This window comes from Eumetopias jubatus, unplaced genomic scaffold (genome assembly GCF_037043125.1).
Source record: "Eumetopias jubatus isolate StellerSeaLion01/CBP00866 unplaced genomic scaffold, mEumJub1_p1.0 scaffold_1, whole genome shotgun sequence".
Classification (NCBI taxonomy): Eukaryota; Metazoa; Chordata; class Mammalia; order Carnivora; family Otariidae; genus Eumetopias; species Eumetopias jubatus.
This window is the reverse complement of record NW_028274807.1, coordinates 118,141,773-118,157,651: the sequence shown is the minus strand read 5'-3', so window position 1 is coordinate 118,157,651 and position 15,879 is coordinate 118,141,773. Positions and strand designations below refer to the sequence as shown.

The 15,879-nt window shown below is 33.7% G+C and overlaps 1 protein-coding gene across 6 annotated transcripts in view; it reads left to right on the top strand.

The window, feature by feature from the left end:
- TRPC1 (transient receptor potential cation channel subfamily C member 1) overlaps window positions 1-15,879 on the top strand; it is a 69,344-nt gene that overhangs the window by 7,056 nt on the left and 46,409 nt on the right. For 2 of the 6 annotated variants that reach the window (XM_028099027.2, XM_088025907.1), the window contains exons 2-3: window positions 2,933-3,087; window positions 14,152-14,354. In XM_028099027.2, coding sequence (XP_027954828.1) covers window positions 2,933-3,087; window positions 14,152-14,354 — 358 coding nt within the window. Of the gene's footprint in view, window positions 1-2,932; window positions 3,088-9,534; window positions 9,637-14,151; window positions 14,355-15,879 lie in introns of all 6 variants that reach the window. The other 4 variants (XM_028099025.2, XM_028099023.2, XM_028099026.2 and 1 more) reach the window with 3 other exon arrangements.

Below are 15,879 nucleotides of genomic sequence, written 5' to 3'. Positions count from 1 at the left end.
TTATAAGGCCTTGTGTTTGTACAAAGTGGGAAATTAGCACAACATCCATGCATAAAATCGGGATCCTTAAAGCACTGTACCTGTAGCAAAGGGGTAGATGAAGAAAAGAACCCACCCACCAGCACTGGGAGACTACAGTGAAGCTTGTAAGTAAGAATTTGCAGCTGTAGTCCTCTCTCTTGTTGGTTTGGAGTTTGTTTGTTTACTTATTTTTAATTTTTAAAAAAAGATTTTATTTATTTATTTGGGAGAGAGAGAGAGAGAGTGAGAGAAGGAGCAGGGGGAGAGGGAGAAGCAGACTGCCCACCGAGCAGGGAGCCCAACATGGGGCTTGATCCTGGGACTCCAGGATCATGACCTGAGCTGAAGACAGACACTCAACCGACTGAGCCACCCAGGTGCCCCCAGGGCTTGGAGTTTAATATTACCTACTTGGTCTGTGAAAACCTAAACTGAGAAATAAATATAAAAAAGATTGATAGGATAGCAAAACCTCTGAGTTATCCAGAAGAAGGAAACAAAACATCCTTGATGTTACAATCTTTCAAACTTTAGGCTGCCAGGATTCCCACAGTTAATCTGCATGAAGAGTTTGCAACACCCAATTTAAAAATTCAGAAGACAGTCACCCATTCTCAAGAATGAGTCGGTAGACACAACACATAGGATTAAATCCCTGAGGCCTTAGATAATACTGTATAGAAATCATAAAATAAGTATGTTTAAAATGACTAAAATCTGGGGCACCTGGGTGGCTAAGTCGTTAAGCCTTTGGCTCAGGTCATGATCCCAGGGTCCTGGGATCGAGCCCCACATCGGGAAGCCTGCTTCTCCCTCTTCCACTCCACTTGCTTGTGTTCCCTCTCTCGCTATCTCCCTGTCAGTCAAATAAATAAATAAAATCTTAAAAAAATAAAAATAAATAAAATGACTAAAATCTTAAGGAAATGAAAACATAAGGTAAATCAAAAGATTTGGAAAGGAATCCAATAAAACTTAAGTAAAAAATAGTCATTAAAAATGAATGGGTTAATAAAAAATAATAAGTACCTGGAAGATTTGAAGAAATTATCAAGAATATAGAAGAGAGAAAGAGGAACAATAAATCTTTAGAGACACAGAAGTTGGAATGAGATGATCCAACATAATGTTTAATAGAAGTTCCAATAGAAAAAAGAGTAATATGAGGATGAAGCAGTATTTGAAGAGAATGGCTGAAAATATTGCAGAATTTATGAAGGGCAGAAGTCTTTAGATTCAGAAAGCCTAATGAGTCCCTAGATAAATTAGTTCTCACCTAGACACATCATGAAACCAAAGAAAATGTAGAGCTTTTATGGGAGGCATTCTCTGACCACTAATATATTGAAATCACCTTAAATAAGGTTTTAAACATTGTTTTCCAGTAATAGTGCTAAATTTTCACTGGTCTATCTGTATGTTCACTATTAGTTCAGCTTGTGACTGAGAGCTTCACTTTGTGAAGTGTTTGGTAAGTTTTTGTCATGGAACAAAAGTGTTTAAATATTAATTAGTAGTGCTATGAGGAAAATATTTCTTTTTGTGACTAGTTTTCTTCTTGAGGGAACTAAGGAAATATACCATCAAAAAAACTACTATTCAACTTCTTCCAAAATGTGTGGGGACTTTAAAGTCATTGGCTAAAAATAGCAAATTTGTTAGAAGTTTTAACAGAAATCTGTTACTTTTCCTTCTTATTCACCCAATTAGTTAAGTTTTAGGGTTTTTTCCTTCTGTATCATGAAATTATTCATTTCTTTTTCCTTGGGGTTTCCACTCTGATTGTTCTTTTCCTGTTTATTTTTCATAGACTTTTAAGGACAACTATATTTGCAAGTCATTTAAAATGGTTTATTGATCTTATGTTTCAAAAGTTAAATGAAATAAAACAAACAAAACCCACCTGGCTTTATTTATTTAGCACTTCTTTTTTGATTTATTCTGCCAAATTACTGCACTAGCTGGTGAACAGACAAATATAATGGGCACTGGGTGAAAATGATGACCTCTGTACTTATTCTCATTTTCCCCTATGGGTCAGTTGTTTTGATGTAGACAGAATAGAGTTAGGCGGAAGGTAACCTGCATGCTCCTGACAGGTGAAACTTCACTTTGAAATATTCTCACTTGAGCCTTTACCATCATTAATCCTAGTTCTGCCTTAGAGTTTTGAGCTGAATATTCCCTGGCCATGTAAACAGGTTCATTAATGAGATAAGGTGTGTGTGTGTTGGGAGAATGGGGAGGAGAGGAGAGGAATTTCTGGCAGTGTGTGTGTGTGTGTGTGTGTATGTGTGTGTGTTGGGAGAGTGGGGAGGAGAGGAAAGGAATTTCTGGCATCCTTCCCTTTTACTATGCATACCCACTAGCATATATATATATATATATATAGCATATATATACATACATATATATATATATATATTCATACTGCTTTTCCAAACTACTTTTCCCCTATAAAACCACTTCTTAATATCCTCTGCTTGTTTTTAGATCATATTTTTAACCATTATTATGTGCCAGTAAATGTGTTTATGTATTTGAGGTGTAAAACTTAAATCCTCTACGCTTCTTAGGTTTTTCTAGTTTCCAGTCCGTACTTATGGACATCATTGCTTTAAATATCTTCTAAAAGTTTCTCTCCTTATAATCAGTCAGTTGTGAATTTTAAACTAACAACTTTTATTTCAACTGCACATTTAAAATTTTTTCTTTTTGCTTGCAGCTGAGGTACATAGTATTTTATCAGGATAAGGTTTTCAGCAAGGAAATGTTCACATTTTCTTTGCACATTTCCATATACAAAAATGAGTTTAGGTTTTTAAATTTTAAATCAACAGGCTAAGTTTTTACAGTCATTCTTATCTAATATGTCTTGGATATTAAATTATGTTTGTATATTGTTATTTAGGTGACTATTATATGGTTAAAAAGATTTTGGAGGAAAACAGTTCAGGTGACTTGAACATAAATTGCGTAGATGTGCTTGGGAGAAATGCTGTTACCATAACTATTGAAAACGAAAACTTGGATATACTGCAGCTTCTTTTGGACTACGGTTGTCAGGTACAAGGCTAGATAATTCTACCAGTAGCTTCTAAATACTGTTAGATATGCCATGTTTTCTTCTTTCTTTCTAGTTTCCTTTCATCCCCCCTTTCTTCCTTCTTCCCTTCCTTTTTTTTTCATTCTTATCTTTCACCCTTTATTTTGTCTTGAGCCACTAAAAGTTTTAAAAACAAACCAAAAAAAGCCTTTTTTAAAAGTATATTTTGACTTGATTTATCTTTTCCCTCCAAATTTTTACTTCCTCCCTTATATGTTTTATAACATCTCACAGAGGTAAATTATCACGATTTATTACAGATGACTTTGTTTTTATTACTTACGTTATTACTATTTATGTTATATATCTAAAAATAGTACACGTGTTCTGAAGTGTCAGGGGAACAGGTTGTTCTGTGGCTCATGTAATTTACAAACATAAGAACAAAATGCTCCTGACTCACAATGCAATTTTCAATTTGATTTTGATTTTCTCCTGTTAAATTTTATTAAGTTTTCCTTTTGTCTGAAGTTTAGTGTTTATAACTAAAGATGAACAAATTTTTTTTAACTGGAAAATATAGACCTTTCTGTTTGTCTTTATATCAGTTCACATAGAAAAGCAGGCATGCATATAAGTCTTGAGAGAATTCAGTCAAGAGATTCTGAAAGGAAATTTAATAATATTATTTTCCTTTTCTTTTGGGTTTGCTTATGATGGGAGCACATGAATCCTGGCACTTTTTTTTTTCTTTCAAATAGTATGATTGCTCTGTTGTAGCTTCAAATTAATGAGACTTTTTTTTTTTTGAGTGGCATCAGGAAGCCCTCACAGAAGATTTTTAAAATATAAGTAGGTTAGTTCTATGTACATATATATGCATTGCAATCTATGGTACTGTCTCTATGTATACATAGAGCAGAAAAAGAAATTGCCTTCCCAGTAATTTCAGTTACCCAGAACACCACTGAGAATCAGAAAGTAACAAAAAACATCTCTGAGCAGTAGCTGCCATGAAGTTTTCCATTTATAAACTTTAGTCATAGGAGTATGAGAGCCCTCCTTCGACTTTAACAAACTTCAGTCCTTAGTCTTTAATGCATAGAGAATCAGAGGGGCAACAGAAGGAGCAGGAGGGCTGCAGTGAAACAAAATGGGGCACAGTACCTCTGACTCTCTTTAATAAAGAGGTCAACAGCATTCATATCTGATAATCTCTAATTAATGTTTACAACAATGGCCAGAGTAAGTAAGTAAAAGTTAAATTATATTCAGTACCTATTGTTTTAGAAGATAGAAGAATATGTATAGTACTTCTGAAAGTAGAAAACTTCCATCAAAATAGTTTAAATTTCAAAGTTAAAATACTTAAAGGCATAAGCTTCAGTTACCTAGAAAATAAGGTTATAAAGAAAGACCTTGATGATTCTGGATAAATGAAGTATTATGGTATAATCGTCATTTTTGTCTTTTTACATATATGATCCTATGTATATAATAATTCTGCAATATACATGGTTCTTTCACATGGTTCCTGATCGTATTTGAACATCATAGCCAACCTATATAGATATCACATTTTATAGATCAGAAAACTGAGGCTCATAGACTTTAATGAATTGCTCAAAGTTCTGAAATAAAGTGAAGGCAGAGCTAAGATGCGAACCTGGTCTTCTGACTGCAAATCCCATGCGCTTTCCAGTTCACTGTGTTCTGTCTCAGGTTACCTCTGTCTTACCTATCAGTCAACAGATGTCCAAGGCCTTCCATGGGGTGTGATTGTGGAAATGAATAAGGAAAACATGAGTTTCATACTAAAGCATATTAAAACTAATTGGATAATGAAAGTATAGTTGACCCTTTAACAATACAAATTTGAACTGCATGGATCTACTTATATATGGATTTTTTTACAGTATAGGACTGTAAATATTTTCCTTAATGATTTTCTTAATATTCTTTTCTCCAGATTATTTTTAGAATATAGTATATAATACATGTAACATACAAAGTATGTGTTAATTGACTATGTCATAGGTAAGGCTTTGGTCAACAGGAGGCTATTAGTAGTTGAGTTTGGGGGGAGTTAAAAATTATGTGCAGATTTTCAATTATGTGGGGGGCGAGCACCCCTAACTCTTGCATTGTTTAAGGGTCAACGTGTACATACAAGTTTCAAATCAATTAAATAATGCAGATGTGTATTTGATACGTGCTGAGTGGTAATAATACTTGACCCTTGTATGTTACTTTGAGGTTACAAAGTGCTTTCATGTACTTTCTCTTATGTTATACTAGTGGTTCTTGACCGAACAGTTTTGCTCCCCAGGGGACATTTGATAATGTCTGGAAACATTTTTGGTTTCACAGTTGGGGGATGGATCAGTACTGGCATCTAGTGAGTAGAAGCTGGGTATGCTGCTTAAACATCCTACAGTGCCCAAGACGACCTCTACAACGAAGAATTACCTGGCCCCAAATGTCAATAATGTCACTGTTGAGAAATCATGTTTTATATTTAAACTTTTGTGCTTTACAATAGATATTTTGGAAACATAGAAAAGAGAAGGTTACTGTGGATTGAGCTAATCAAGTTTTCATGGAACAGTTTTGGTTGAGCTCAGCCTTCAAACATCAATAATTGTCAATATTTTTATAGTGATACTGTGTGCCAGGTACCTTAAATATATTCACTTCCTTAGTCCTCACAACCTATGAGATCGGTACTATTATTATTTCCATATTATGGAGGAGGAAACCAAGGTACAAAAAGTTTAGGTAACTTGCCCAAAGACACTCCACAAATGGCCCAGCTGGAATTAGAACTCAGGTTCTGGTTCCAGAGTCCATGTTTTTACCTACTACCCAGAACTACTCTCCAAAATATGTAGATCACTCCAGAACAGGGGATGTGGGGAAGGATGTTAACAAAGATGTGCAATGTATATTTTTGAGAAAATGAATTGACTTAGCCTTTTGAACAAAATCTTTGGGTTGGATAGTAGTGGGAAATATCTGGAAAAATAACAAACAAAACCAGTGAAAAGGGCCAGAATGCCAGGCTAAGGAGTTTGGGTTTATAGAAAATGGGCTCATTAAATGATTTTTGAGAAGGGATGTGTTGTGTCCAGTGGTATTTTGGGAAATGTATTTTAGTGGCTGTGTTCAGTATAGATTGAAAAATGGCAAGTGGAGAAGGCTATAGCTTGGGTGAGCAGTTTTTATAGTAATCCAGGTCTGAAGAAGTTGAAGCCTGACCTAGAATAGTAGCTGTAAGGATAGGAGAAAAAATGGCAGTTGTGAAAGATGTTATGAAGGAAGAATTGATAGAACTTAATATTTAAATTTGGAGGGGAGAATTGTAAAGGAGACCAAGATGATTTGAAAATGTTAAACATAGGTGGCTGGGAGAAGGATGAAAGAAACACAGGAAGTTAAGAAGTAAAGATTGGGGCAGAGAAATGTGAATTTGGGTTTTAGCCTCGTTTATTTGGGGCATATCAAGCAGTCTCCAAAAGACAGTTACCGATGGAAATTACATGTGTAGAGAGAGGTCAGGCTGGAGAGATACAGCAGTCATGGACATGGGACGATCACTTGCATCATGAAAGTGGATGAAATTACAGAGGAGAGCAAATGGCTGGTGCTGATTCTTTCTCAGGGAGCATCTACATTAATAAAGGCAATAGAAGGAAAGTGTTCCATTAAAGGAGTTAGGATAGTGCAGCATTGTTAAAACCAAAGGAGCAGTTTTGATGTGTTGCTTAGAAATCAAAGAAAGTGAAGGGGTAGGAAGGGCCATTGGATTTTGAAACTGGCATCAATAGAGTTAGAGAAAATGATATGCATGATTTGAGAAGTTTGACGAAGTGAGAGGAAGAAAACTTGAGTGGGACAGGATCAAGTCAAGGTAGCAAAGAGTGAGGAAGTATTTCATATTTTGGGAGATGGAGGCTAGGACTGGTATTTCTGTAAACAAAGGACCAAGTTCCTGTAGAAGACAGAAAAGCATTAAGTAGAATACCAAGGTGGAAAACTTAGCTTTGGAAAGGAAATAAGAAGCTTCTTACTCTGAGTCTAGAGAAAAGAGTATGAGATTTGTTGAAAAGACATTTTCTGAGGTGGGAAGGAATATAGTAAGCAACCTCATTAATACATAATAAATATACATATTGAATAAATTTTAATAAGGGATGGTCAAATATTTGTGAGAAATTGGGAAGCAAAACTAATGAGGACATTTTGTCCTATAGATATTTTAAAAATAATTTAAAACTTTTTTCATTCAGAACTTCCTTTGATTTATCAAATAGCTTATGATTTGTGCAGAACAAGTTAATGGTAACTCCTTATTTACATGACTTTTTTATACAAATATTTTTATACCTGAAGCTTATCCTTTTAAGCATTGAGAGATTTAACATGAATCTTCCTTTATTCTTCACTAAATAGTGTATCTGAATATAATTTAACTTTATCATCGTAAGTGGGAATCATTGAAAATATAATTGTTTTACTTTGCTTTGTATAATCTGAAACTATTAACATGTTTGTCCTTATATTAAATGGCTTCTGACTGCTCTGTATTGATAGTTGTTTTCCTATACTGGTATTTTATCTTTTCAGTAGTCAGCTTTTAGCAATTTTTTCTTCATTTCTTTCTATTTTGTTAGTTTTTATCTAGCTGTTTCCTTATTCAGTAAAGATCTGAAGAATACTTGGGGAAAGCAAGTTATCCTTCATTTGTAGACAACTCTTAGTCAGTGTCATTGAGACAATTCCTTCTGGGAAATAATGCCCGTGAAGTTAGTTTGTCACAGCTCAATATAGTTTTTTTGGAAATTTGCAGTTGGATCCATGGCTGTGTTTCAGATGGTTGGAGTTGACTGGTGTTTTGACTTGGAGAGCAGTAGCATTACTATATAGTTAGCTTTATAGGTTAAAATTTATCATAAATGAAATGTTTAGTAATGAACACATAATTCTTTTTGTTTGCTCCACTTGACCAAGTATGGTAAAAATTGAAGAGAAATGTTTGCAAAGCAGAAGAATAATGATGCTAGATTTAAAGAATAGGCTACAACCCAGTGAACCTTAAAAGTTTTAAGGGATAAAAAATTAAACTTCTCATTGGGGTGGGGAGTTTTTCCTGTGGAAATACACAGGCAGTTCCTAATGGTTGAATGTGGCCCCCAGTTCTTTGGGGTGATTATTTCTATTTTTCGGTATCCGAAGTCTGTCGTTTTTAGTCCTATTTTTGACATCTAGATAACGTTTATGGAAGCTTTATTCCTTTCAGCTCCAAGAATACTAAAGATCTGATATGGTTTCATTTTCAAGAGAGAGTGTTGATGTAAATGGTTATTAAAGATTATAACAGTTTTTAAAATGTACAGATTGAAAATAATCAGGGCACTCTCTTAGATTAAATCATTATTTGTCCCCATGTTTCCCTTCTGCCTTTATGGTTTTCCTTAAAACAAAACAGAATAGAACAAAACAAAAAGAAACCCAAAAACCCGATGTCACAGTTGCCAAGTATGGACTGTACACTTTGTTACAGAGTGTTGGAAAGTCCCAAATGCTCAGCTTCTATTTACTTTTTCCTCCCGTCAGAGTTGGAGTTTCAAAATGAATGATAGTTTGGGAGTAAAACCGTAAAGTCACTTCTCCCTCTTTTCTCCAGGAACATTGGCAGCCTAGTTTTTTGCAGCTTTTACTTGATAAGATTGCTAATATTAATGTCAAATTTGTAACATTTCAGTTAGCCATATAGGTTTTAAAGTTGATACCAGAGGGCGCCCCTTATCCTCATGGTTGCATTGATGATCATTTTTTTTTTAAGATTTTATTTATTCATTTGAGACACAGAGATACAGAGAGAGAGCATGAGCGGGTGGGGGGAGGCAGAGGGAGAAGCCGGCTCCCCGCTGAGCCAAGAGCCCTATGTGGGGCTTGATCCCAGGACCCTGGAAGCATGACCTGAGCCGAAGGCAGACGCTTAAACATCTGAGCCACCCAGACGCCCCTGATGATCATTTTTATTAGAATGAACATAATCCTTTACCAGTAGTAATAGATCTTGACAATTTCTTTAATAGATCTGGAATGTTAAGATTCTTTTTGGTTCAAAGTTCACAAGTAAAGGTCTTGAAAAAAAATTTCAGCTTTGAATACTCCATGGATCAGCACTGTTCCATTAGTAAACCCTTCTAGCAAGCATTTATTTATTTTTTTTTTTACCAGCTTATGCAGTGAAATCAGCACAGAAATTTGTGTGTGTACGCAAAAGTACTGCTAAGGCAAGCAAATGTACTCTTTGGACAGTCTAAATTTTTAAAAATTTAGTATTACTGTACATAATACAGCTTAAATTTAAAGATAGTTTTATTTAAGAATTAGTAAAAATAAATAGTTTACCTTTTTATCCTCCATTTTCATTTTTAACCTTTTTTTTTTTTTTAAAGTCCGCAGATGCACTTTTGGTGGCAATCGACTCTGAAGTAGTGGGAGCTGTTGATATACTACTTAATCATCGACCAAAACGATCATCAAGACCAACTATAGTAGTTAGTACTCTTAAATATTTATTAATTTGGATTTTTAAACCAAAATAGATCTCCTGACCCATTCCCATTTTTTTCTTCCCCCAAATTTATTTTGTTTTAAAGAAATGGATTTTTTTTACTCTGTAAAATATTGCCTTAAAGTAAGTAGATACTTGCAGGAATAATTAATTTTGCTTTCAAGAAACCTTTTTAAAATTAGTGATATTTCCGTAATCTTGTCAGTGTGGACCAATATTTTTAGTTTTGGACATTCTATAGATTAGGTTGTAAATACAGTTTCCAGATGGATTTAACAATTAAATATAAACAGTGAAACCATAAAACTGGAAGAAAATGTAGGTGAATATTTAACTGATTATGAGTGGAAAGACTTTCTGATCATAAAAAGCAAATGGCACAGCCTTTGGCTGTATAGAAGTTAAATTTCTGGAATTCAGATATAGAGCAAAATTTAGAAAGCAGATGAATAACTGGCAAAGATATTTTCAAAATATATCACAAATTCATAATCTTAATAATTGACAAATTGATGAAAAACACCAAGATCAGAAAAGGACATGAAAAAAATCTCAGAAAAGAAAATATAAAATATTAAAATTTACTACTAATAAGATATGAAATACTAATTTTTGCTTATCAAATTAGCAAAGATTATTTTATTTCTTTGTTTAAATTTTAGTTAGTTAACATACAGTGCAATTTGGTTTCAGGAGTAGATTTCAGTAACTCATCACTTACATACAACACCCAGTGTTCATCACAAGTGCCCTCCTTAATATCCATCACCCATTTAGCCCACCCCCACCCACCTCTTTCCATCAACCCTTAGTTTGTTCTCTGTCATTAAGAGTCTCTTATGGTTCATTTCCCTCTCTCTTTTTTCCCCCCCTTCCCATACTTTCATCTGTTTTTAAATTCCATATATGAGTGAAATCATATGGTATTTGTCTTTTTCTGACTGACTCATTTCACTTAATATATTAAAATAATATACTCTAGCTCCATCCGTATCATTGCAAATGGCAAGATTTCATTCTTTTAATGGCTGAGTAATATTCCATTATATATATCTTTATCCATTCATTAGTTGATGGACATTTGGGCTCTCCATAGTTTGGCTATTGTTGATAATGCAAATTAGTAAAGATTTTTAAAAATAATTATCATTGATGGCAAGGGAGTGGTACAGTCTAATACAAGTTGGTGGGGAGGGTATTTTGGAAAGCAGTTTGGCAGAGTATATCATAAATAAGAAAGATGTTCATATTCTTTAATCTAGTGTTTCCCCTTCTAGGAACTGGTCAGAAATGGGGAGAAGAATGTTAATTGTGATCTTACTTGTAGCAATGAAAAAATCATGTGACCCAATTTAAACATCCCCAAATAAAAGATTGGAAATAATAAAAATTACGTACATATGAAAATGGTATTTTTAAAAGAATATTTAGGAACCTGGATAAATATGACATAGGAAGTGAAAAAAATGGGAATAGTAAACTGGACATATAATATGATCCAAGGTTAAAAAGATGGACAGACAAAGAACTATATGGAAATGTAGCAAAATGTTACCTAACAGCAGTCATCTCATTGCTAAATTAAGGGTATTTTTTTCTTACTCCTTTTATTTTTCTTTATTGCTTTTGTAATTAGGAAGACAGTCACTAATGATCAACGACTGAGCCACCCAGGCACCCCAAATAAATTCTACTTTAAAATGAGATATTTGTTATATATATTATATATATATAAAATTATATATACATAAAATTATAACATTCATTATTGGTGAGGATGTAGTGAAACAAGCAGTTTTTAAATACTTGCTGGTAGTGTAAACTGGCTATCCTCTGAAGAAAAATATTGTTTTAAGATAGAATTATAAATCGGTTGTGCATTATCTGCCATTATCTGAGAACAATGAGAAGCTCTGCTGAATTGCATACTTTACCATATATTAACTGAAATCTTTACTTTCATTTAGGTATTACAAAGTTTCTGTAAGCATGACTTTCTCCAGAGGATAGTACCAACTAGTTTAAGTGGTGATAAGAAACCAAAAAGAACAGAGGGGAAAAAAAGGCTAAGAATATAGCACCTGTCCAAATGATCAGAAATGTCTAGAATCCTATTCGATTTTCTGTCATCTGTCTTGCAGTCACTGTTATATTTCGGTATACTTATTCCACCTTGTAGCCTTTTTACCCGTTTACTTTCTTGGCAGGGAGGGTGGGGTGTTGTATGCCAGGGTATTGGAGCAACCTACTGACATTATTTCATCACCATTAGCACCACCAGTTGACTCTTGAGTTGTAAGGCTCTGGCAGTCTTCATCCCTCAGCCAAAGAACACTTTGTACTTCATCTCTAACAAAAAGGGTTATCATCCTTTGCTTGAGTATTTCTAGTGACAGTAAGATCACATTTTAACAGCCCTAATACTTCTTGACAGGCAATGTGAAATATTTTTACATACTTTTTTTTTTTTACCATTTCAGTGAATTTATTCTGTATTCTTAAGCTTATCAAAATTGTCTTTTGATAAATATTGATTTTTCAAATACAGGTGGGTTTTTTTTGATAGTATGTAGATTATATTATGAGCAATGAAATAATGCATTTTAATCTTCTAATAATGTTTTTCATTTAGTCAAGTATGTTTTATAGGAAAAATGAAGACATTATTTAAATATAATTTTCTTCTCTTTATAACCAGTAATAAGGGGAGAACGGGCTAAATTTTTAGATTTCTTTGTTATTTTTAAATAAATTCATTAATTTAAAGTTTCCAATAAATAAATGGGAAGTATATAAAGAAACTATTCATAAAAGAAGGGGGAAAAAGCTAAGTATGTCAGAAAATATTAAAACTTAGCTAGTAATCAAAGGAAAGGAAAGTAATATTTCATGATAGTTTTTTTCACTCATAAATTGGGAATGACCATGCCTAGTGCTGGTGAGTAAACCTTGAGTGTGAAATGGATACAATCCTGTATTATTGGAAATATAACCTATGGAAAGAACTTTAGTAATATATATCAAAAGCTTCAAAACTGTTCATGGCGTTTAGACCTATTATTGCAGTTCAGGGTTTCTGTGGTTAATGAGTTTATCCTAAATTTCAAAAAAGCTGTATTCATAAAGATGTTTGTGGTAGTGTTATTTAAATAAGCAAAACAAAATATCTTGAACATAGGTCTATGAATTTTCTTAAATTACATGCTAGTTCTATACATGAATTTTATTTCCCAGAAATTCTGGTTATGAAATTATTAGAAGGGTCCTTGAATTTCAAAATATTAAGGACCATTGTTTTTAATCATTGATGCCAAATCACTATGCCAAAGATGTCCTTAAAAGGTGGTATAGTAGAAAAAGGACTAGAAGGAGATACTGTAAAATGTATTTTGCATAGTAGGAATATGGGAATTTTTATTCTTCTTTCTGCTTGTCTATATGTTTCAGATATTTTATAGTATGTGTGTACTATTTTTATGATGTTAATAAAAATTACCAAAAAAACCCTGTGAACTTGATAAGCTTATACAATGGAATCAAACAGCTCTCAGGAAAACCCATGTGAAAAAGTGAGAAGTATTGGGAAGAATATACAATAGTCATACAATAATCAACCTTTTTATTTAACGCTGACTCTTTATTTACTAATGTTTCTTTCCTCATGTCATGCCATCACCAGGCCCATGAGCCCATGTAGGGAAAGCAGCTCAGGCTCTGGTGTAATACGGACCTGAGTTCTGATCTGCATTTTGCCACTCTGTTGTGTAGCTTGGGCACATTAACTTCTCTGAGCCTCAGTTTCTTCATGGGGATTACAATGCTCAATTTTGCAGACTATTGTGGGGATTAAATGACATGATAAATGTAAGGTGCCTAACAGTCCTGGACTCATTAATAATAGTTACCATTGTTAGTGTTTTTGTGCATTTGTAACAGGAAATAGTATAGGTAAGGATTGAGAATATGTAAAGAATTACATAAAATGAAGAGTGCTTCCTATTTACTTATCCCTTTCAGGCAGCCTCATTGCTATTAATGTGGCAAGGTTTGCCATAAAGGTGGAATTTTTAAGTTTTTTTCATGCATTTGTACTCTGCTTATTTTTAACATTTCTGTTTTTCCCTTTATATTCTTTTTCTAAGATTCTTGTTCTTTATCCTTGTCATGCATGTTTCCATAATCTTGTGAAAATTAAACACTTTTTTCTAAAGTATTTGTCTAGGTATCCTCACTTCTTCTTTGTTAGGAAAACAAAACTCTAGTTGTATGAATATGTTCTATTGAAGATTTTTGTCTGTCATGATTATATTGAATTTATTAATTAAAATTTTCAGGTTTCAAAAAAATTTAGTCCTGGTAAAATGTTTATCATATTTTTAAAAATAATTATTGTGTTCTTTGTGCCTTCTGGTTTTTTTTTTTCATTTCATTTTCAGATAAATATGTTGTTTTGAAGTCACAAATAATAATTTTGGACATTTATATAAATATTTTTCAGAAACTAATGGAGCGAATTCAGAATCCTGAGTATTCAACAACTATGGATGTTGCACCTGTCATTTTAGCTGCTCATCGTAACAACTATGAAATTCTTACAATGCTGTTAAAACAGGATGTATCTCTACCCAAGCCCCATGCAGTTGGCTGTGAATGCACATTGTGTTCTGCAAAGAACAAAAAGGACAGTCTCCGACATTCCAGGTAAGGTTTTGATAAATAGGTGTGTGATTTAGTAAAGTATATGTCAGTGAAATTTTTGTTGTTTTTCTTTCTATGCAGCTTTTAAGAAATATGGTATTGGAGTGGCTTATGAAAGCTAAACATCTAGTTCCTTTGCTTAATATGAGTTTTACATCTTTTAGAAATGTTTACTAAATGATGCATAGTTAGGAAGAGCCTTCAAATTATGAATAGGGTTTACCTCATGCTTCTGCTGGTGGGGCTTAGAGACATTATTTACTTTTTAAAAGCAGAGTTTATTAACCTAAGAGAATTTCCAAATAGTAGAAGGGGTGGAGATGCCCCTTCTTATCTTATTTATAAGGAAAGAAAACGTATTTTCTGTCTGACTAAATACTTAACTTGTTATGCCTCTTACTTCCCCTTTCACACAATATTTAAATCTTTTTCTCTTCCCTTTCTCCCCAGTCAAAATATTAACAACAACTGAGGAGAAAATGAGTGAGAAAGTATCCCATCTTGGATGGGTTGGGCAAGAGCACACATATGGGCATGTTGTATAAGGTTCTGGGCTACACTTGAGAATCTAATTTTCAGCCTAAGTCTTTATATATATATTATCTATGTAGTAATCAATTACAGTTGAGATTATATCAAGTATAACATTTACTATGGGAAATATGGTCTGGAAGTCCTAAGCAGCCCATTGACAAACTGTTTTTACAATACGTGAAATTAACCTTAAAGCTGCAAGCTATTCACCCTCACTCCTTCCTTATGTTAAGGACAGATCTTTGGTGGATTGACAGATAGTCACAGATCCATAAATTGAGAAAGTCTCCTGGGAATCAGTTTAATGTTTATTTGCAGAGGTTGAACTGGAAAGTTTTTCTATTTTCAGGTTTATTTACAGTGAGATCTATTTTTTTTTATAAGATCTGGTTGATAGCTATGGCTATATCATATAATGACTAGTCTGTAAAATGGCTAGCAGAAATGATCTTTAAGGCTTCTTCTAGTTTTAAAATCCTTTATTAATATTAAATATAAATATTTCCAAATTGTATGCTTATTAAATATGTGTGTAGTTGAAACAGCTGAGGTTGTAGGAATTGGGGCTGGAGAGAACACTAAGCCTGGCTTGGTTTCAGGTGGGGGAAAAAGCTTTGTTCTGAAAGCTTTTAGAGGACCTGTGGCTTGAGCTTGGTCTTTAGGTATGAATAACAATAAAAAGAGGGGCCCTGGGCGGCTCAGTTGGTTAAGCCTCTGACTCTTGATTTTGGTGCAGGTGATGATTTTCAGGGTCATGAGATTGAGCCCCTTGTTGGCTCTGTGCTCAGTGGGGAGTCTGCTTGAAATTCTCTCTTTTCCTCCCCCTCTACCCCACCCCTCCTCAAATAAATAATAAAATCTTTAAAAAAAAAAACTTTCTGTTTTATGCAGAAAGTACAGTATGTGATTGTGGTTTATTTAGGGAACTCCGAATGATGTGGTGTATTTACAGAAAAGTTTGAGAGAGTTTGTTATTGATATTTGAGAAAACAGT